Consider the following 22,397-nt stretch of genomic DNA (forward strand, 5'->3'; position numbering starts at 1 on the left):
TTTTTCTCTCTTTCCCTTCCCCTAGTCCTTGATCCTCTGTTCCTCCTCCCTGGCTGATGCCATAGACCTGTAGTGTGGATGTGGAGCAAGGTGGAGAATACCTGTAGGCTTTACTCCCTACATTCAGAGGTCACGACCAGGAGAACTGACCACACACATGTTGACCCATGACCTCCCAGTGAAAACCCTTCCTCTATAATCCACAACACAATGTCACATCAATTCTTGCCTTGCTAATAGAGTCTGACTCTATATCAGGGAAGAGTGAAATTCATACACTGTGTTGTAGTTACCTCCTTTATCAAGAGGACTCCATGGAGAGTCGACAACTGTCCTGTTACTAAAATATAAATACATCCCATCTTCCCTTTAGCCCCCACCTGGCTTTCTTGTTTCCTGGTCCTCCATATGTTGATGTTTATTCCACAGGACCCCAAGCAGAAAGTGGCCTCATTGTAGCTCACATGGGAGTTGTTCTCAGGGATATTTACAAGGCCTTGTCATAAGCTCACAGTAGCCACTACTGAGTCTTACCCTGCTCCCATCTTTTCTGAGGGAACCTCTTATAGTGATATTGTTAACCTCAGTGAGTGATCTCTACACCGCCAGAAGAAACAATGTTCAATTTAAACCAAGTTTTTGACATTTTAAAAAAATATTTTATAGTTATACACGGACACAATATCTTTATTTTTTTAAATTTATTTTTATGTGGTGCTGAGGATTGAACCCAGTGTGCCTGACATATGTGAGGCAAGCACTCTACCACTGAACTACAACCCCAGCACTGGTTTTTGACATTTTTACTGATTTGCTACCCCATGAAAAGGGAGTTGAAGTACATGTTCCCTGTTGAGTCTGTAATGGGTCTGCTCCTTCCTGATTTCTAGTAAGAGAATTGTACTGTGAGCTGTTGGCAAGCATCAAATGATTTTGCCTAGTCATATTTTCCCTGATGTTGTAGTCTTCTACTTTTCTCTTCAGATTAAAAGTGTCCATTAATACCTCATTTCTTTTTCTGAACTCAAGTGCACTTGACCACTAAACCACATCCCCAGCCCTATTTTTAACCTTGCTCTATACTCAAGAAAGCGTATCAGACACAGAATGAAAAAAACTGACACCAAGACCTGTGTGAGCTGTATTAAATGGTGGCCAAGGATATTAATATAAGTGAAACAGCAGAAGGTCAAGATTTTATGAATCATCAGTGTGATAGAAAATAGTCTGAAATTACTTGCTGTTCAGATTTCTTTTCCATCAGTTTAAATTTGATTATTTTTTTCAAATGGCTTCTTTTGGATGAAAATCTCTCTCCTAATGAGCCTAATTGTAATGACTGGTGCATGTATGAGTGTGTATGGAGGCATCTGTGTGATTCACCCTATTTCTACTGTGATATAAATCTTTATTTTAAAAAAAAGCCCACTCAAAATATTCAAAATAATAGTGTCACTTAAAGATTTATTTCAAATGGTGGCCTTCATACTGCAGGCAGCATCTATTGCTTTGAGTATTTGTAACCTTTTGGTCACACTGGATACCCAGCCCTGGGGTGGTGTGTGCTGAATGCTGACCAAAGTAGGAGATTTTTCTTTTCTGATGAATTCAAACTCATTTTTTTAAACACTAAGAACAGCTTTTATTGGTTGCAACGGTGAATGGGAGAGCACATGATGGCTCTTGCTCCTGAGGTATCATTCACAAACAAGATAGTTTCCAAAAGCAAATTTAAACTCTTAAGGAACAGAAAAAAATGTTTCTGGTTAAGAAGAAACTGTGTATTAGTCCCTCTGTGCTCTTGTCCATAAGTTTCCCCTAAGTAATCACATTGTTTTGTTTGTTCATTTTTTTTTGTTGTTTTTGTTTTTTTTCCAGGTTGTGGGGATTGAAGCCAGGGGTGCTGTACTACTGAGCTGCAATCTCAGTCCTATTCATCTATTTTGAGACAGGGTCTCACTAAGTCGCATAGGCTGATCTTAAACTTCTGATCCTCCTGTTTCACCCTCCAGAAGAGCTGGATTCCAGGTGTGCACCACCACATCCAGACCAAAGCATTACATTTGCAGACACAGAACTTTACTGTTGAAGGTGACACAAGTGATGTGGGTTCAACGCACATCGGCACCCTTCCAGACTGAATCCTAGACCGTGGCTTCCAGGTGTGAAAGGCCTATTCTGAACCACTGCTAACCTAAAGCTTTTCCTTCCATAAAGGAAAGGTTCTACCTGAGTGAGTTGGAGTTACCTGTATTTATTTGTACCCTGTCTCTCAGAAGGGGAAGCACTTCACCTGCATAACTGATAAATCTAACAGTGTTTGTCTTTTATGCCTAGAGGCCTGTTCTGTCCTGAGGCAGATTCCATGCTTTGATGAACTCAGTGGGGGTTTGGGCTGCAAACAATTATGATAAGGCTATTAATAGGACATCTGGCATTCCATGAGCTTCCAAATGTTACCAAAGCCTTGACTTCTTGGAAAGAGGAAAAATATATTTAGCTACTTGATTTTGGACACAGTGGTTTACATGGGCCCTCATATTGCCATGACACCTTTTAAATAATTCTCTTGACTCAAACACAAGGAAATTGGGCTGGGGTTGTGGCTCAGTAGTAGAGCGCTTGCCTAGCATGTGTCAGGCACTGAGTTCAAATTGCCACACCACATAAAAAAATAAAGATATTGTGTCCATCTACAGATAAAAATATTAAAAACAAAAACAAAACAAACAAACAAACAACAACAACAACAACAAAAAAACCCCAAATCCACAAGGAAATCAAACTAAACATCTGTGTTGAGGCCAGAGTTTGCCATCGTCTGGGAACAGCACCTTGGACCAGAACCTCTGAGCCATTTGGCCAGGATTTCACACAGATTATATTTTTTACTCTCTTGGAAACATAATGTCCCCTGCTTTTAGCAGAAATTTTAATATGTGTGGGGTATGTGCAGTTCTCCTCCTTAATAAACAGCAATTTAAAAAAATCAAAAATCACTGAGTATGTTTTCCCTTCTGCCTTACAACTTACTTTTCAATGTAATTTACAAATGGGAGCCTGTAAGCTGTTGAGATAAAGGCACAAGGTACACATGTAGGAGATGGCAAATGTGTGCAAGTTGACTTTTTCGTCCAAAATACATCAATGTAGAAATTTCTAAATGGGTCACCAGCTGAAAATATCCTGAAATCAGGGAGAAAGAGCTCTTCTTCGGGCCTCTCTTTTCTAAGATGTCTATTTACGTGGCCATGGCTCCTCTCTGGAGGCAGCTACACTGCTGTCACAACGTCAACTTTAGCCTGGTGTGCTTCTGCAGTCATCTATTCAGTCCATCTCCTAAGCAAGAAAAGAACACCAGTCAGAATAGCCAGTTTAATTCACAACCAGGATTTAGTACTTAAGACATTTACTAGTGTCTTAACAGGAGGGAAGCTGGGGTACAGAGCCTCCAGATCCTGTTAATCCTATATCCCTGCACCCTCCCTTTTGTTTCACAAGGGCAAGTACAAAACCACAGGCTTTCCAAAGGCTCAGAGGTAAATTCAAGCCTCTCCATAATCACTTCAGTTGTTAAGACATGTTAGGAGGTCAGAGGAATCACTATTCCCTTTAAGCTGTATCTATTTGGTACCCATCAGTACAAATGTTAACATTTTGCCTCTTATTACTCAAAATGGTTGTTGGTTGGGGGGAGACCTGTTCAGAGGCTTTCTCTGGCTTCTTTCAAGAGTTCAGCATGTTTTACCCCCTATTTTGTAGATGCCTTTATAACTGAATAGCATGCAGCAGAGGCATTTAAAGCCTATCAATAAGTATTCACAGGGTTAGGTGCTATTTTATTTAAAAAGTAAGCCTGAATAATGCTCTGACATATTGAAAAAATTCAGACACTGATGTTTTAAAATTTGAAATAAGAAACATCCACCTATCTTCCACTGGGGTTTATGAAACTGAAGCATCAGTCTTCAAGGATGTCTTGCTTACCCTTCTTAGGCAGTGTCATGAAGACTGACTTTTAATGTCTTGGTTATGTGACAGATATGCTCTCTGTGTATAGGAAAATGCACATCATCTCTGCCCCCAGACCCTTTTTGACTATTCCTTTTGGTATCTCTCCCCATTCTCCTCTGTAACCATATATTCTGAGAATCTGCACTTATGTTTGTGACAAGGTGAAGCTGAGGGCAGACTGAGGAAGCTCAGCCAAGGTCCCTCTGGACACTTTCTTTTATGCCCACCATGCTGCTATGATTCTATCCATGGTGTGAGGAAGGCTTCAAGTCCCTCCTGACAGCAACATGTCTTGTCACTGCTTTCCTTGCGCTTTCATTATCGGGGAGATCAGAGTGAGGAGGGCTGAGAGAGGCCCCATAGCAGAGGGCTCTGCTGGGTTCTAGGGTTCTTTGAGGAAAAAGGTATGGGAAGCAGGCAGAGACCAGGGGACTCCAGGAAATAGAAAGGAGCTGGCATCAGTGATTCTTACATTTCTGACTAAGTCCCGCACGTAGGCGAATAGGTTCTGGTTAATAAAGTTGACTGTTGAATGAAACACATCATGGAGTAAGGATGGTGTATGATTGGCCACCTTTTTGGCCAATAGCATGGTCATAATAAGCATGGTCTTCTCGTTCTCCATGTCTTTAGGATAAGTCTGCATTGCTGCTTTCAGGGTGGTGTCCAGGCAGTTGCTTCTGTCCTATACAGAGATAAAGACAGTTTACTAATAGTCTTTCCTCTTACAGTTCCTGGTGGTAAGTACAAAGGGGCATCTCAGAAGGAAGTATTGATGGAATAGCTAAGGCTACAGGACAGAGAGAAGGATAGACAATTTAGTTTTGAGGCAATGCAAAGGGAATAGGAGACTACTTCCTGCAGGGAATGCTCATTAACCTAATACACATTTACTGAACACTGTATGTTATTTAATGGAACACAAGGAGCTGAAGCCATTCCCTTTCATAACCTCAAAAGACTGATAACTATCTCCAGCAACTTAGGCCCATCTTACTATTGTGCACCCTAGCTTAATGGGACAAGCAGAACCTACTCACCAAAGGTGAGAGGCAAATACTAGACCATTGGACTTGAGAGACCTTAGGCTCAATGACTTACATGCACAATTACCCTTGTGGGAGGTGTCCCCAGGCAGTGCATAGCCAGATGCTTCTGTATTCTTAGACAGCTGCTAGAGAATAGCAGATGGGGAGAGAATGCCAGACTGAAGACCAGCTGTCATGGAAGGGGGCGCCCAACAAGGTAGTGAGGTTATCAGCCTTCTCAGTTGGTAGAAGTCAAAAGAATTAAACTTTCTCTCCTCTCACCTCCTACAGCTACAAGTATTTATTTGAAGGCTTTAGGGTGTGGCCTGCACCAATCTTTGGATGCCCCCAGAGGTTCATGTGAGCAGCAATATCTATGTAACTAAACACAGCCATGAAGTTGGGAAGAGGAGAAGGCTAAACTATCACTGTTTTTGTTATACCTGGGAAAGTAACTGAAAATTCTGTGTTGGGATCTTTACTCTCCAAATCAGAAAAAAAAAAGTTATTTTGGTAAGAGTCAGATATATTTTGCTGGGGCTGGGGATATAGCTCTATTGGTAGAGTGCTTGTCTCTCATGAACAAGGCCCTGGGTTTTATCCCCAGCACCACAAAAAAAAAAAAAAAATATATATATATATATATATATATATATATATATATATATATATATATATATATATATATACACACACACACACACACACTTTATTCATCTTTCTTGAGTCTTCTATCCCTCTCACTTATAAAGGTTCAGGTTTTCTAAATCTCCACTAAATTCTCCTGAAAGACAATCATGTTCTAACTCCATTCCCAATTCTCTTGTCAAAGTTCCAGATAGACAGTCATGGAGCTATCTCAGGGGACACTGGTCTTCTGATGAGAGACAGAACAGGCCCTGGCTCCAGTGACAATCATAAAAGCCCATCTTGGGGCTGGGGATGTGGCTCATACAGTAGCGAGCTCACCTGGCATGCGTGCGGCCCGGGTTCAATCCTCAGCACCACATACAAACAAAGATGTTGTGTCTGCCAAGAACTAAAAAAAAAATAAATAATAAAAATCTCTCTCTCTAAAAAAATAAAATAAAATAAAATCCCATCTTACTCAGAAGTAGCAATAGTGTATTCCCTCACTTACTTCCTCTGACAGTCCAGTATTCATAAAACGTGCCACCAGTTCATTCACCAGTTCTGGCTGGATGCTACGGTCCATTTCATCCCCGACTTGGGCAAGATGCCGGGCAATGTTCTGTATAACTTCTTCTTGACTTTCAGAATCTGAAAGGCAGAGGGCAATAAGGACAAAGACGATTCAGACAATGGCCCCATTAGATACTCTCATCCCCCTCCACCCCACCCAACACAGGAAAGGAGTCTGCTTTGGAAGAAGGACAGCTCCTGCCTCCACAGCACGTGCTCACAGTCCTCACTGACATTGGCTCCACTCAGCTTGAGCCCCTGTGTGACTTCTGGACTGGCTGTCAGACCAGGGAAAGGCCTGAGTGAACAGCAGACCAGCTCCAGAAGCAGGCCTCTCCCTGAACACAGACTCAAGAACTGTCCCCAAAGAGGGTCAGTCATGTTCTAGCAGTCTTCACCATGGGCCTCAAAGAAGAACCTGGCAGCAATCTTCAGGGCTATCACCTGTTAAGTGTTGATGTATAACACTTAACAGGTATTAATCTTAGAAGCTTTTAGGAAGGAAGATTTACAGTCAGACCAGGTTTGAGTCCCCCCCCCCCGCCCCCTTCCTGGCCATGAGAATTTGAAGCATATGTCCTACATCCTTACAGGGAAGAGGTGGAGCTGACTCCCCTCCCCAATCTTACCTCATTAAGTAAAACTCCAGGTTTTCTCTATCAATTTCCAGGCCCTATATAATCTGCCCCACCTGGCCAACTAAGATTCTGCTACCTGACGTTAGTCCCTCCACAGTATTCCTGGCCTCCACACATGCTGCCCCTTCTGCCTAAACGCCACTCCCCAACAGAACACAGCTCCTTCCTCACCTCCTTTATTCTGTCCCAGTCTTCTCCTCTTTCTTTTTCTTCCTTGACACGTTTACACATTACCCTAATCATAACTCTATGATTTGTTTGACACCCCTCAACCAGAATATAAACTCCCTAAAAGCTGTAATTTTTTTTTTTTGCAGGGGGAGGGGTCTAGTACTGAGGATTGAACCCAGGGCCTCATATATACTAGGCAAGTAATACGCTATATTCCCAGCCATTTTTAAATTTTATTTTGAGACAGGGTCTCACTAACTTGCCCAAGCTAGCCTCAAATTTACTATCCTCCTGCCTTAGCCTTGTGAGTTGCTGAAATTATAGGCATGTGATACCATGCCCAGCAAACCTATAATTCTGAAAATCAGTTTGGTTTACTGTTAAATATTCAGCACTTAAACTGACACAGGCGCACAGCAGGTGCTCAATACACAACTGTCTGGAAGCTGGGCATTATGGCACATGCCTATAATCCCAACAACTCAAGAGGCCGAGGCAGGAGGATCACAAGTTGGAGGGCAATCTCAGCAATTTAGCGAGGTCCTAAGCCCTGTTTCAAAATAAAAAGTAAAAAGGGGCTGAGGATGCAGCTCTATGGTAAAGCACCCCTAGGTTTAATTCCTGCAAACATAACAAAAACCAACTACATGGGGCTGGGGGTGTGGCTCAGTGGTAGAATGTATGCTTAGCTTCAATCCCCAGCACAGCAAAATAAATCAAAGCAAATAAACCAAAAACCAAATAAGTGCATAAATGAATGAACAGATCCTGTATCTAGCTTCTGATATCAATAAATGACAACTATTGTTATCTCTCTCATTAAGTCCTGCATTTCTCCTGTATTTGCAACTCCCCTCTGGCTCCTATTTATCCAGGACGGAAACCTGGCTTACCTGAGGTCTCTGCTATTCCCACTGCACCCTTTCTCAGTGCGTTGTCAGGTCTGATCTTAGAACTCCTATCTGCTGCTGCCACCCTTGTCAGGGTTTTCTCTGAGCTCTCATCTTGATAACATTGTCCTTCAGTCTATTTTCCTCAGAAACAGGAGGGCATAACAAGCACTTGGGCAGGACTGAAGGAAGCAGTAAGAAGTCTAATATGCTTACCAACCTCAGGGGTAAGAGCTTTCTTAAATTCTGCACTCTAGGGATTTCATCTGCCCCTCCTTCAGTCTTCTTTCTTTCTTTGTCCTATTAGGCCTCTAAGGATGGAATCCAGGGCCATAGACACACCAGGCAAGTATTCCGGTCCACCACTGAGTCACACCCTTAGCCTCTCACCACAACAAGATACGACACTGCTTCTCTACTCAGGACCTTCCCCATGCTCACTTCTACTTAAGTGGTTAAGTCATCTTCTAGCTTCCAATTCCCTTTAATTCTTTCTACTCTTGTAATGTTCTATGCAAATCCAAACATTTTCTGTGTTTCATAGGCTTTGGGCTTTCCCATCTTCAGGCTTTTGCTTAATCAATGGCTATTTCTTCTTTCCTATTTCCAAAGAATTACATTGTACCATCTTTCTAGACCTAGCTCAACCTCACTTGAGTCATGAATTCCTTCCTGATTCCCTTCAGAGCAAAGGGTCCCCACTTCTCCTTATAGTTCCCTCAGAAATGATGTGTGCCTCACTTACTTGCCAAAGCCTTTCCACCTTATTTTTGTGAATCATGTACACATCTCTCTTCCCTCTATCCACCAGATCAGCAACATCAGAAATTATATCTGATTTTGTTTTGAGGTTTTCAGAGTCTCTATTTTGTTCCTTGCCTCCAAAACTTGTCAGGTACTTAATTCATAGGCCAATGTTCTCTCAGAGCACTAGTAAGGTCAGTATACAGCCCCATTAATCTACTTTTCAAATGCCATTTGGGTCAAGTCAGGATTTGCTGTCTAAAGGTAAGGGACAGTGTAGAGAGCAGCAAGAGAAAAGCGCAGGAGACAGACTCTGGTTGTAGTTACTGCTGTATCACCTTCTGACAGTGAAGCCATTCGGGCCCATGCCTGTCCTCAGTCCTTCCTACAACTTTCCAAGAGATTAAATGCTTTTATTCAGTTTAGGACTGTCAGAATACATACTGGTTAGGCTCAAAGAAAGTTTCTGGCATACCTGGACTAGTGGGAAACACTAAGCCACATTTCCTTTCACCAGATTTAAGATGAGATTGGGCAAAAGGCAGAATCAATTGTTGGTCTCCCCCAGAGCCACCAGAGGGCACTGGAATCTCGGTGACAGGAAATTTCAGAGTAGACAACCAGGTTGTGCAGGACAGGTTGGAACGTCTGGGTCACTGTGGAATTTCAGGGCAGGGATTTTTTTTCTTTTGCAGTGCTAGTGGTGGAACCCAGGGCCTTGAGCAATAGGGCAAATGCTCCACCCCTGAGCTACACCCTCAGTCCCAGGGCAGTGATTCTAATCAAGGTCAGAATCACCTGGAAGTCTTCCACTCTAACAGCTGACCTGGGTTGGTGGAATAGACTCAAGGCCTGCACATTTTGAAAAAGTTCCTCATGTAAAGTCTGTGTGCACACTACTGAGAACCAACGCCCTGAGCTCCTCAGCTTGCTCTTTCTCCAGAAGCAGCACTAGTGGCTCAGTGGTAGAGTGCTTGCCTAGTGGCACTGGGTTTAATTTTCAGCACCGCATATAAATAAATGAATAAAACTGAGGTCCATCAACATCTAAAAATATATATACTAGTAAGAATAGAGGCAAGAAAGAGAGCACAGGGATTAAAGTTCAGAATGGTAAAATGTGGAAACAGGTAACAGGAGGCAGCACTGATTATGATGGGAGGCAACCCAAGAAGTTCAAGAGGGGTCTGGCTCAAGTACTGCCTTGGACATACCCATCAGTTGACTGGGTCTAGTCATTTATATGTCCCTGGGCCTGAGTTTCCTCATCTGGAAATGAGGTTCATAATACTTCAATTATTCCCTTCCCTCCCTTTGTGCCAGGGATCCAACCCAGGGCCTCATGTATGCCAGACAACCACTTGAGATCCCCTAGCTCAGTTTTCTTATATTTACAAAAAGGGAAAATGTGAAGTTCTATATGGGATACAAAAATTCCTTTAAATACATGGATTGGGACCTGCTCAAGATGGTGTGGAGCTGTGTAAGAATCACCTGTGGGGCTTTTACTCACACCAATGATGCCCCAGATCTATCAAATCAGATTGCCTAAAGATGGGACCCCAGCACCACTGTTTTAAAGCTTTCTGGTTCTTGAAACTACATAAACCCAAACTGGGGAGTCCTTCAGGTTATTTAATACAGCTCAGTGGTTTCCAGAATTACTTGGGAAAACACTTTTCATATTGGTAGATGAACATAAGAAGGTAGATGCTGCACCTAAAATAAGTTCAGCACCACTAGAGGCAATCAAACACAGATCAAACCATATAATATGAACATATATAGTAGCCTAAAACTCCATGGGTCAAGACTGAGCCCAAATGTCCCTTCTAGCCCATGGATTGTGGGAGGCCAACCTTACGGGTGACTGAGTTACACTCTCCAGCTAGGTGCTGAGGCGCTCAGTCACAGAAATGGGTGTGTCTTGCTACAGCCTCATGGGTGAAGCTATGCTCACCTGTTCCTTTGTAATATAAACCCTTGCCCTGTTTTGGATAGAATCTTCCATGGAAGTGCCTTGTGTGTGTCCCCTCCTCTTACTGTGCCCTTGGGTGTGGCCTACCCAAGTGTCAGTCAACCTGCTGACAGTGGACATCATGAAGATAGACTCAGCCCCCTGAAACCTGACCCCTTGCCTCATTTGAATAGCTTCTCCTCAATAAAAGGGGTCAGCATGTGCTCTCGCTCTCTCTCTCTCTTTCTGTGGACCCTTAAGGTCAGAGGAGCCGGTCACAGCAACCCCAAAGAAAAAGGTATTTGTGTCTCTTGTGTGGTTATTTCATGCAGCCCAGTTAGCCCAGTTTAACTAGAGTGACCCCTTAGCCTTTTAGTCGCGAGAACAGAAACCCAGCAATGGATATCCCCAGATGTTACTAGTAACAACAAAGCCCAGGATTGGCACAAAGGAGATGGGGTCAGGTGCCTACCTGCTTCTATTCTTCCCATGAAGAGACTGGCACGGTTGCCATCAGTCTGCAGCTCATCTTCACGTTCCCCCTCCAGGTAAGTTCGCACAGGTAGTTCCTGGCCCAGAGTTCTCAGCTCTTGGTGAAACTTACAGTCAGAGATGCTTTGGAGGAAGTCAAGCACCAGCAAGTTTGTGATGTATTCATCCCTGAGGCCTGAACCATTGCTGACCTAAGATAAAAGAGGAATTAGGAAGGCTCTTGGGAACCCAGGCCAGGGCCAGAAGCCCTCCCTGTACCTGAGCAGACAGTTCTATGGGGTACAGATGGTCTTGAAAGAACCTTACTGGCCTAAGAGGTGAATCTCATGTAGATTCAAGATCCCTGCAGCAATGCCTCCTGTAGATGCCAAAGAGAGAGCTTCAATTCTACAAGTGATTCATCCACCATTTGCTTTACCTGAAATCTGTGGCTGGGGTGAGTTTCCTATGCTACAGTCTGATTCAGGGAATTCAGGCAAATATCATTTAGATGCCATCCATGTATTTACATTATTTTTTTAAAAGTACCAGGGATACTTCACCAAATAAAATCCAGCTTTCCTGGCTATTCTTCTAGAAGTTAGCAGCTCTTTCTTTTCCATAATCTCTTTTGTAGGCCTAGGATGATACTGGGCCAACAGAAGACTCTCAATACATACTGGGGGTGGTACCCACAGGTCAACATTGCCTTTGGCCCAGCTTGGTCTACTTCTAGAGGCTTAATTAATGAAAACCCCAGAGTGCTCTGACCAGGAGGGGCTGGAGCACACAGTCCCCACTCACTGTCCATCTCTACTGGTAACACTTAAGCCGCATGCAGCTCCTGCAAATGCCTGCACTATGGGAGCCAGGAGGGGCCTTTCTAGCATGCTGACTGCATGTGAGGATGTTTTTTGAAAATAAAGATGAGTACCTATAGCATCAGTGGCACCATGTGCCCAGAGCAACCATAGCTCTAAAATAAAGAGGGAATAAGTAGTCTGGAAGGCTCAGGATTCCAAGACCTGTCTAGATGTATGCCAAATATTCACAGGGGCTGTAAGAACAAAGGAAGATAAAAGTGCTGGTGAAAAGATATTGTAATCCTCTAAGTCCTTAATAATTTGCATCAGAAAAACAAAACAACTTTTTATTTGTTTATTTATTTATTTATGTGGTGCTGAGGATCGACCCTAGCAACTCACATGTGCTAGGCGGCCGCTCTACCATTGAGCCACAACCCCAGCCCCACAAAAAAAGTATTTATTAGAAAAGTAAAAAAAAACTCCCAGGACAGTTTTTTTTTTTTTTTTTTTTTTTTTTTGGTGGTGCTGGGGATTGAACCCAGGGCCTTGTGCATGTGAGGTAAGCTCTCTACCAATTAAGTTATATCCCCAGCCCTGAGAAAAGTTTTTTAATAAGACAAAATAAATAAAACTGCTGATACAGCAAGTACTTAGCATGCAATGAGCCCTGGGTTCAATCCTCAACACCACCAAAAAAAAAAAAAAAAAGGTTAAATAAAATATGGTACTTGAGGGGCTGGGGTTGTGGCTCAGTAGCAGAGCACTTTCCTAGCATATGTGAGGCACTGGGTTTGAGCCTCAGCACCACATATAAATAAATAAAAAATAAGGTACATCAACAACTAAAAAAATATTTTAAAAAAATATGGTACTTGTGTATTATTGCTCTTTGGCTGTTACTTCTTCAGGATTACTTTCAAATAAAAGCAAAACTTTATGTAAAAGTTCTACTGAATCTAATTCTTACAATTCCTGTACTATGAGGCCAAGAGGGTACAAAACAGCTTAGAAACTCAAAAAACATGGCCATTTCTGTCACAAGGAGATGTCCTGATTAGAAGAGAAGAAAGGAACCCGGGGGCAGTATCATGGGTTAAGTGTGTCTCCACTAAAAAAATGTTCAAGTCCTAACCCCAAGTACCCATAAATAGGATCTTATCTGGACATAATCAAGTTAAGAAACTTCATCAGAGTGAGCCCTAAGTCCAATGACTGGTGTCTTTGTAGGAGTAAAATATATATACTATGACATGCAGGGAAATGCCACCTGAAGATAGAGGCCAGAATTGAAGTGATGCATGTCCAAGCTAAGAAACATCAAGGATCACTGGTAATTCCAGAAGCTGGGACAGAATCTCCCTCAGAAAGAGGGAGCAACCACAATGATGACCTGATTTTAGGCTGCTGGTCACTAGAATTGTGAGGGAATAAACTCCTGGGTTTTTGTGTTTGTTTTTGGTGGTACTGGGGACTGAACTTAGACACTGAGCTACATCATATCCCTTTTTGTTTTATTATTATTTTTTTTGGTACTGGGAATTGAACTCAGGGGCACTCAATCACTGAGCCACATTCCCATTCCTATTTTGTATTTTATTTAGAGAAAGGGTCCCACTGAGTTGCTTAGGGCCTTGCTAAATTGCTGAGGCTGGCTTTGAACTCGAGATCCTCCTTTCTCAGCCTTCCGAGCCTCTGGGATTATAGGCGTGAGCCACCGCAACCAGCCCTAGCCCTTTTTATTTTTTGACACAGGGCCTTGCTTTTGTGGTGGAAGCTGGCCTGGAACTGATGATCCTCTTGCCTCAACTCCCAAAGTTACTGGAATTATAGGTGTGTGCCACCACGCCCAGCTTAAACTCTTGTCCTTAAAAGCCACCCAGTTTGTTTCAGCAGCCCAAGGAAATTAATAAAGGTGGTCTTTGCCCAAGGACCACCTTTTGATCCAGAGTTGGTAAACAAGAATCTGAAGCCTGAATGTGGAGATACAGCAGCTGCCAGCCATGCTAGATCAGGTTATCCAATACATTCTATAATCTTTATTACATAAAATAAAAAGAGATGGCTGGCAAAGGAAAGGGAAGTATTTCATGTTAGAGAATGAGGGATCTGGAAATGTTTAGTTGCAGTGAGCTGAAAAGCCAAGAGGACAGGCAAGTGCCATGAAAAAGGAAGTGGTTTGGGAAACAGAATTTATTTCATTCCATGAACAAACAGAGCGTGTGACATGCCAAGTATGGAACTATACTTCTTTTAAATCTTCCAGTAATAAAAGCTGAAGAAGAAATTTAATATTTATCTTTTTAGATCATAGGAAAAAATATATTGAGAGAAATGAGGAACACTTAAGAAATTCTGCTATATATTTTACATAACTGATGCAATGAAGTAAAAATAATTCTTATGCTATAGAATCAGTTCTGATGCAGAGAAAGATGAAAACCTCCAATGCATTTGATAAATTAGAATAAATCTGGTGTTCAAACCTAGCAAAAAGAACACTAGATAAGAGTAACAAAAAGTGAAACCAGTCTCATTTGTTTTTACAAACATATATATCTCAAGCCAGATATGGTGGTGCATGCCTATAGTCCCAGTTACTCAGAAGCCTGAGGCAGGAAATTGCCAGCCTCAGCAACTTAGACTCTGTCTCAAAATAAAAGATTAAAAGAGAGATGTAGCTCAGTGGTAGAATACTTGCCTAGAATGAGTGAGGGCCTGAGTTTGATTTCTAGTACTGCAAATAAATTCAAAGAAGAATGCTGAGTGAAATAAGCCAGTCACAAAAAGATAAAAACTGTATGATTTCACTTATATGAGGTCCTTGAACATAGACAGAAAGTAGAATGGTAGCTATTGGGGGCTGCTGTTGGGGAGGAGTTAAGTTAGTGTTTGATGGGGACAGTTTCAGTTGAGCGAGATGAAAATGTTCTGGAGCTGGATGGTAGCAATGGTTGTAAAACAACAATGCATGTAATGACCCTGAACCACACACTTAAAAATAGTGAAGACAGGCCAGGCATGATGGCACACACCTGTAATCCTTGTGGCTCAGGAGGGTGAAGCAAGGGGATCGCAAGTTCAAAGCCAGCCTCAGCAAAAGCAAGGCACTAAGCGACTCAGTGAGACTTGTCTCTAAATAAAAATACAAAATAGGGTTGGAGATGTGGCTCAGTGGTCGAGTGCCCTAAGTTCGATCCCCATTGCCAAAAAAAAAAAAAAAAGAAAAAAAAAGTGAAAATGGCAAATTTTATATTATGGGATCTTACCATATTTTTTAAAATTCCAGAGTGGGGGAAAATATCTGAGAAAGTCAAAGTATCTACAATAGGATGAAAGTTCTGATAGGGACAGAAAGACCAAACCCCAAAATGTAAGAGAAAATTTTTGCTCAGTGGTTCAGTGAGAATCCCAACTCTGTAAAACACTGGGTAACCTTCAGTGTCTCAGCTTTTTCACCCTGAAGGTAAAGAAAAAAACAACAGTAGGAGTAATGACATTCACGCTTCCTATCCTGAAAGGGTGTCAGGAAAAGTGGGACCTTATGAGAGGAAAGATTGTCTAGGGTGCTATGCAAGGAGAATGTGGCAGTTGTTTTAACCTGAAGACATCTCAAGAATATGGGAGAGAAGGCAACACTTATTGGGGTCCTTTCTTGTCCCTGCCAGAGTTCTGTTTCTATTCTTTATACCTGGATAAATTCTACTCCTTGCACTCTGGGGAAGGAAAAAAAAAATATGGGAGAGGAAGTAAATGTGGTGGACTGGAAGAAACAATGGGCAAGTTCACCTGGCACCAACATAGAATACTATCCACACTGATAACTGGTCCTTATGGGGACAAGTGGGAGCTCTAAAATTTCTTCTGTCTATGCAACTAACATCTCTCCAGAGCCCACTAGGTAGTGGGCTCTCCAGTTATCAACCTGAAAAATCCCACAATTCCCATTCTTCTGAAAGGATATTCAACAAGTACATACTGAGACCTGCTATGGTTTTGATTTAGAATGCCCCCCAAAAGTTCTGTGTTGTCCTTGTGTTGAAGGCTTAGTTCCCAAAGCACAAGTATTCAGAGGTGGGGCCTATGGGAGGTGGTTGGATCATGGTGGCTCTGAGCTCATCAGTGGATTAATCCATTAATGGATTCATAACTTAATGTGCTTTTTTGAGAGATAGTAGAAACTTTAGGAGGTAGGGCCTAGTTTGGGGAAGCAGCCACTCGAAGATGTATCTTTGAAGGGTATATCCTGTCTCTGCTCCCTTCTCTCTCTCTTTCCCAGCTGCAAAGAGGTAAGCAGATTTGCTGTATCACACTCTCTCTGCCATGATGTTCTACCTCATCACAAGCCCAGAAACAACAGCGCCAAGTTACTACGGAATCAAACTTTGAAACCATGAGTCAAAATAAATCTTACTCTTAAGTTGAATTTTTCAGATATTTTGTCACAGTGACAGAAAGCCAACTAACACAAGACTTTTCAGGCACCAAGGGTAGTGTCCATAGGCTCAGGGATGTTGAAATGGTAATTCTGTTGTAGATTTGTGGTTCCTCTTAGCAGAGCTTTCAGATGGGAACTGGGAACTGGGGTCAGGCTAGATCAGCACCCACAGGCAAATGCATGAAGAACAAGCCTACACTCAACCCTCTAACGTCCCCTTTCCAAGAATTCCTCCAAAAGAATTCAGGAGTCTGACCTCAGAGTCCATGGCACAGACAGCACCTGGTAGCTCCAACTCAGTTTTGGTTCACGGAGGTCCAAGATCACCACCTAGAAAAAGGACACACATAGAGGGTGGGTGGCTGTATCCTGAAGGGATGCCCCACAGGGTAGAATGGAGAAGATGGGCCTCAGCTCTGGCTCAGGAACTTTGGCCACTGCAACCGAGCAGCTGAGGACACTGTTGCCAGCAGATGGTATTCAGTCAGGTTCCTTTCTTTCCCCTTGGCACAGAATTGTGGGCCACAACCTACTGAGCAAACTGAAGTTTTCCTGGATCTTCCCTGAGACTTGCCAGACCCCTTAGAACTCCCCAGGGCCAGTCCTCCATCCAAGAGTAAACTCTCCTATTCCATTCTCAGGAAGACCTCATGGATCAGGCCAATGGGCTGATCTGGCTTACAAACTATTTTAAAGTAAATATTTACATTAGTAAGTTTCCTATAAGAATATACTCAGTAAATAAAGTATATCTGTCGCAGTCTGTCTGGGCACAAATAACCAAGCTGCCACAAAGCCTTGTAGGTTCAAACAGCAACTCTTTATTCCCGAACTCTACACACACTTCCCAGGAATACACTCCCTCCACAGGGCTCCACGTGCCAATTCTCCCAGAACCCCTCGAGAACTCCACGGGAACTCCAAAGTAGCAGGTGCCTGAGGCAGCAAGAGCCGCCCTATTACTGGTGTAAAGGTCTAATATACAATTGAATCAATCCAGCATCATCTTAATGGCTTGCCTCTCAACCATTACTTCTGGCAAAATGCCAGGGGCCATTCAGACTCGCTGTGGCTCTCAACATATATCTAAAAATTTCCAGGAAATCTATCTCCTCAGGATGACAACTATCACAGCAATTCCTTCCAATAACAAAGATACCAACCCATATCTTTGACAAGTTTTATGATCTTGCATTCCACACAATGTTGCTGTGCAGGCAGCATTGATCCTGACTTAAAAGGGAGAAAATATAGTTTTAGGAAGAATTTTTTTTGAGGCCACAGAACTAGTAAGTGACAGGAGGGGGCAGATCAGTTCCTTCGATCAGGTCATATGGCTTCAATTGTTCATATTATGAAGAAAAAATTTCCAATAAAAATGATGAAAAAAGAGACTGCATTTGACATACAAAAGATTAAGTCTTACATTGGACACACATGACAAACTAAATGACCCACTACTAACTAGACAAATGCCAACTGGGAACTGAGGTCAAAAAATATGTCCTGGCCAGACAAGTGGTACATATTTAAAATCTCAGCTATTTGCACAGCTGAAGCAAGAGGATCACAAGTTCAAGGTCAGCCCATGCAACTAAGCAAGACTCTCAAAAGTGAAAAGGTTGGGGATTTCATGCAGTGGTAGAACAACTCCAATACCAGGAAAAACAAACAAACATAACTATTATAGACTGTTGGGGATGAACATATACTTAGAAGAACAGTATAAATATTCCTCAAAATAATAAAAATAGAATTACCATATGATCCAGCTATCCACTCCCAGGTATATATCCAGAGGAAATGAAATTGGCACACAAAAGATACATCTAGCTGGGTGTGTTGGCACACATCTGTAATCCCAGCAGCTCCGGAGGTTAAGGCAAGAGGATAGCAAATTCAAAGCTAGCCTTAGCAACTTAGTGAAACCTTGTCTCAAAATAAAAAATAAAGAGGGCTGGGGATATGGCTCAGTGGTTGAGTGCCCCTGAGTTCAATCTCCAGTACCAAAAAAAAAAAATCTACCTACCTACCTACATATTTATTGCTATACCATTCACAATAACTACTAAATGTAATCGGCCTAGGGACCCATTGATGGCTCAATGGATAAAGAAAAGTGGTGTGTGTGTGTATAAATATATATACATATACAGACACACACACACACACACATATATCATACATACATACGAACACACACACACACACACATAAATGGAATAATGTTCAGCCATAAAAATGAATGGTAGCCTATCATTTGCAGCAAAATGGATAGAACTAAAGAACATTATGTTAACTGAAATAATTCAAATGGAGAAAGATGCATGTTGTAGATCAATGGTAGAGCACCTGCCTGGAATGTATGAGGCACTGGGTTCAATCCTCAGCAACACATTTAATTAATTAGTTAGTTAGTTAATTAACGGTTAAAAAAATGCCCTATCTTAAAAAAAGAAAAGAAAAGAGTTGATGCAGGCTAGAAGTGTGGTTCAGTACAAGCACTTTACTAGCGTGAGTGAGGCCCTCTGGGTTCAACCTCCAGCACTACAAAAAAAAAAAAAGCAAATGTTGACCTGAATGTAAAACAGTGATTACTAGAGGCTGGAAAGGTGGGAAGGATAGAGGAAGATTGGATAACAAAACAAAACAAAACAAAACAAAACAAAACAAAACAAAAAAACCATAAGAAATAAGTCCCAGTGTTCCATAGATCAGTGAGGAAACTATAATTCATAAAAACCTATTATATATTTTATGAATAACTAGAAGAGAAGAATTCTAAGGCTTCAAACACAAAGCAATAAGAAAAAAATCTTAATTACCCTGATTTGATCAGTATACATTGTACACATGTATGAAAATTTCACACTGTTCCTCATACTTATATACACTATGTATTAATCAAATAATTTTTAGATGTTTATAAGAAATGTCAATGACCCTGATTTTTTTGTGTGTGTGAGAGGGGTACTGGGGATATACACAGGGCCATACACATGCTAGGTAGATGCTCTACTGCTGAGCTCTACCTCCTGTCCAACTACCCTGATTAGATCACTACCCACTGTATACATGTATTAAATTATCACACTGTACCCCATATATTTGTACAATTAAAACAAAAATAAAAATATATCTATACAATTGAATACACATAAAATCATTAAACAGAATAAGTGTTTTGTTGCGTATCAGTATTAAGATGTCCAAGAGGGCTAGGGATGTGCTCAAGTGGTAACGCGCTCGCCTGGTATGGGCAGGGTGCTGGGTTCGATCCTCAGCACCACATAAAAATAAAATAAAGATGTTATGTCCACCGAAAACTAAAAAATAAATATTAAAAAATTCTCTCTGTCTCTGTGTCTCTCTCTCTTAAAAAAAAAAAAAAAAGATGTCCAAGAGAATAAACAAAAACGTCTATGCAATAGTTGGAATAGGGTAATTCTATTTAGCAAGTAATTGTATATGTGAGTTTACACAAAATATCAGGTTAAGCCAAATAAAATTTTTATTTTGTAGGGCAAAATCAATATTGGCAATTTCATAGGGTTCCTACATGCATAGGAAATAAAAAATAAGCAGGAGAATGAATAACCAACTTGTCCTGGGGAAGAAAGGAAGAGGCCAGGAAGGAAGCTGGCTATAACAGGGATACTCAGCCTTCAAAACCAGGCATGGACTACCCCACTCTCAGCACTTGCATTTCCTGTCTCAGATGCTCACTGACCTCAGGCACCCTGCACAGCTGGAGGCTGTGCTGGCTCTCCCACTGGGATATATTTTTATTTTTGTCTTAATTGTACAAATTTATTGGGTACTGTGTGATTATTTAATATATGTATACAGTGTGTAATGATCAAATCAGGGTGGTTGGACTCGGGGTGTAGTTCAGTGGTAGAGCATCTGTCTAGCTCTAACCCTGGTGGGTGGGTATGGTACTTGTTTGACAGAAAAAGGTCCAGAAGCAAATGATAGAAGTGTATATGGACGAATGGAAGGATGGCAGCTCGAGGGCAAGGGGAAAACTCAGAATCATTACCAGCATCAAGTCAAAGATTAAACAGAACCTACTCCTCAGGAAAGAGGCCACAGAGATCAAGCCATTTTCCCAGTCACTGCCCAAGTAGTGGAACAACGGACAATAACCCAGGCCTCTACCTCAAGGTCTGAGCTCTTTGTCTTGTTCTACTACATCTTTTCGAGACATCTGTCATGGCAGGGATGTAGTTCAGTGGTGCAGAACGTGCCCAGCAAGTGTGAAGCCCTGGGTTCTATCTCCAGTGGGGTTCAATCCCTAGCACTAAAAGACAGAAGCGGGGTGGGCAGCTGGGGGAGGATTAATGCAAACATTGATCAACTTCCTTCTAGATTTTAATACTCAAGCTCCTATATCTACATGGAAACTTTCATATCTTGCTATTTTCACTCATTTTTGGTCATTTTCTCACTTAAATAGTCTTTTGGGGCTGGGGGTATAGCTCAGTAGCAGAAAGCATTCACAAAGACCTTGGTTCGATCCCCAGGACCACTAAATAAACAATCTTCAAAAATATTCTAATGCCTACAACTTAATGTACTAGTTCTCAATCAGGGATGATTTTGATCTTCAAAAGCCATCTAGCAGGGCTGGGGCTGTAGCTCAGTGGCAGAGTGCTTGCCTAGCACATGTGAGGCACTGGGTTTGATCCTTAGCACCACATAAAAATAAACAAATAAAGGCATGCTGTCCATTTATAACAACAACAACGACGAAAGCCATCTAGCAGTGTCTGGAGGTAGTTTTGATTGTCAGAATGGGGAGAAGGGGCTCCTAGCATCTAGTAGGCAGGGGTCAGGGAAGCTGTGGAATATTCTACAGTGTCATAGCAGCCCTTCACAACTTATCCAGCCCAAAAATGTCAACAGTGCCCCAAACTGAAACCCCTATTTGTGTGTGTGTGAGTGTATCACACACAACAAAATATAATACATCTCCATCTCCTGTTATTGGACATTTAAATAATTTGAGTATTTTCACCACTGAAAAATAGAGCTAAGTCAGCTGGGAGCCAGAGTACACTCCTGTGGTTCCAAGTACTTGGAGGCTGAAGTAGGAGAACTGCTTGATCCCAGGAGTTCCAGGCCACTCTGGGAAAGACCCCCCATCTCAAAAACAAACAAAATAATCATGATAAATACCCTGCTGTGGCATTTTCCTATTAAGTCCAGAATCAAATGATGCCAGATGTGAAAGTAAAATATACCTTGTGTACAGGTCTCATGGTAGTCAGGGGACTGTGACTATGGCTCAACTTGGGCTGTGAGGACATAGGCAGGCTCCTCTAGGACAAAACCTAGAAAGAATTGGGGGGTGGGGATGCTGTATTCCCTAGGTCAGCTGGGGCTTTGGAGAATGTGTAAACTTTCTGAGCAGATGCCCTGCATCTGGCTTCATTCATGATTTAGGAAGAAATTCAATGAATCAACTGTCTGCTATGACTGGGCCCAGGAGGATAGGGACAATGAAGCCCACCAAAAACCAAAGACTTCTGAGTCAACGATAATTCTATCTCAACCCCCCAACTCCTGACCTAAGTCACCAGCAAGAAGAAAAGCTCAAGTAGCCACCAGTATATCTCCTCCCTTCTGAGAACCAGTGGGAAACTGGCTAGGTGGGCAGGAAACAGGAAATAGTAACCTGCCAACTTACCATTGATAATGGATGAAAACATGCTTAGGAACCAGAAAGCCTTATATAAAGTGGCCCCATGCAACATGCAGACTGAGAACTAGGAGGCCTTTTATGCCTTATCTCTGTAGTACCAAGATAGCAAACACAGTCACCCCTCACCATCCTTGGAGATTTGTTCCAGAACCTCCTTATATACCAAAACTCAATGCCATATAAAATGATGTAGTATTTTCATGTAACTTAAACACATTCTCTTATATACTTTAACTCTCTAGATTACTTATATAATATCTAATAATGTAAGTGCTATGTAAATAGTTCTTATACTATTTTATTTAGAAAAGATAAAAAATATCTCTATGTGTT

General features: G+C 41.9%; 1 protein-coding gene across 1 annotated transcript; it reads right to left on the bottom strand.

Annotated features, from left to right (window-relative positions):
- Nucleotides 1–1,642: 1,642 nt before the first annotated feature.
- LOC143388246 (BH3-interacting domain death agonist-like) lies at nt 1,643–16,625 on the bottom strand. Its single transcript, XM_077108114.1, has 5 exons — nt 16,614–16,625; nt 11,118–11,328; nt 6,184–6,323; nt 4,487–4,699; nt 1,643–1,738 (listed from the first exon to the last, which is right to left on the bottom strand). The coding sequence occupies exons 1-5, from the start codon at nt 16,623–16,625 to the stop codon at nt 1,643–1,645; spliced, it is 672 nt and encodes a 223-aa protein (XP_076964229.1).
- Between the last annotated feature and the right edge of the window lie 5,772 nt (nt 16,626–22,397).

This window comes from Callospermophilus lateralis, unplaced genomic scaffold (assembly GCF_048772815.1).
Source record: "Callospermophilus lateralis isolate mCalLat2 unplaced genomic scaffold, mCalLat2.hap1 Scaffold_139, whole genome shotgun sequence".
NCBI classification, from domain to species: domain Eukaryota; kingdom Metazoa; phylum Chordata; class Mammalia; order Rodentia; family Sciuridae; genus Callospermophilus; species Callospermophilus lateralis.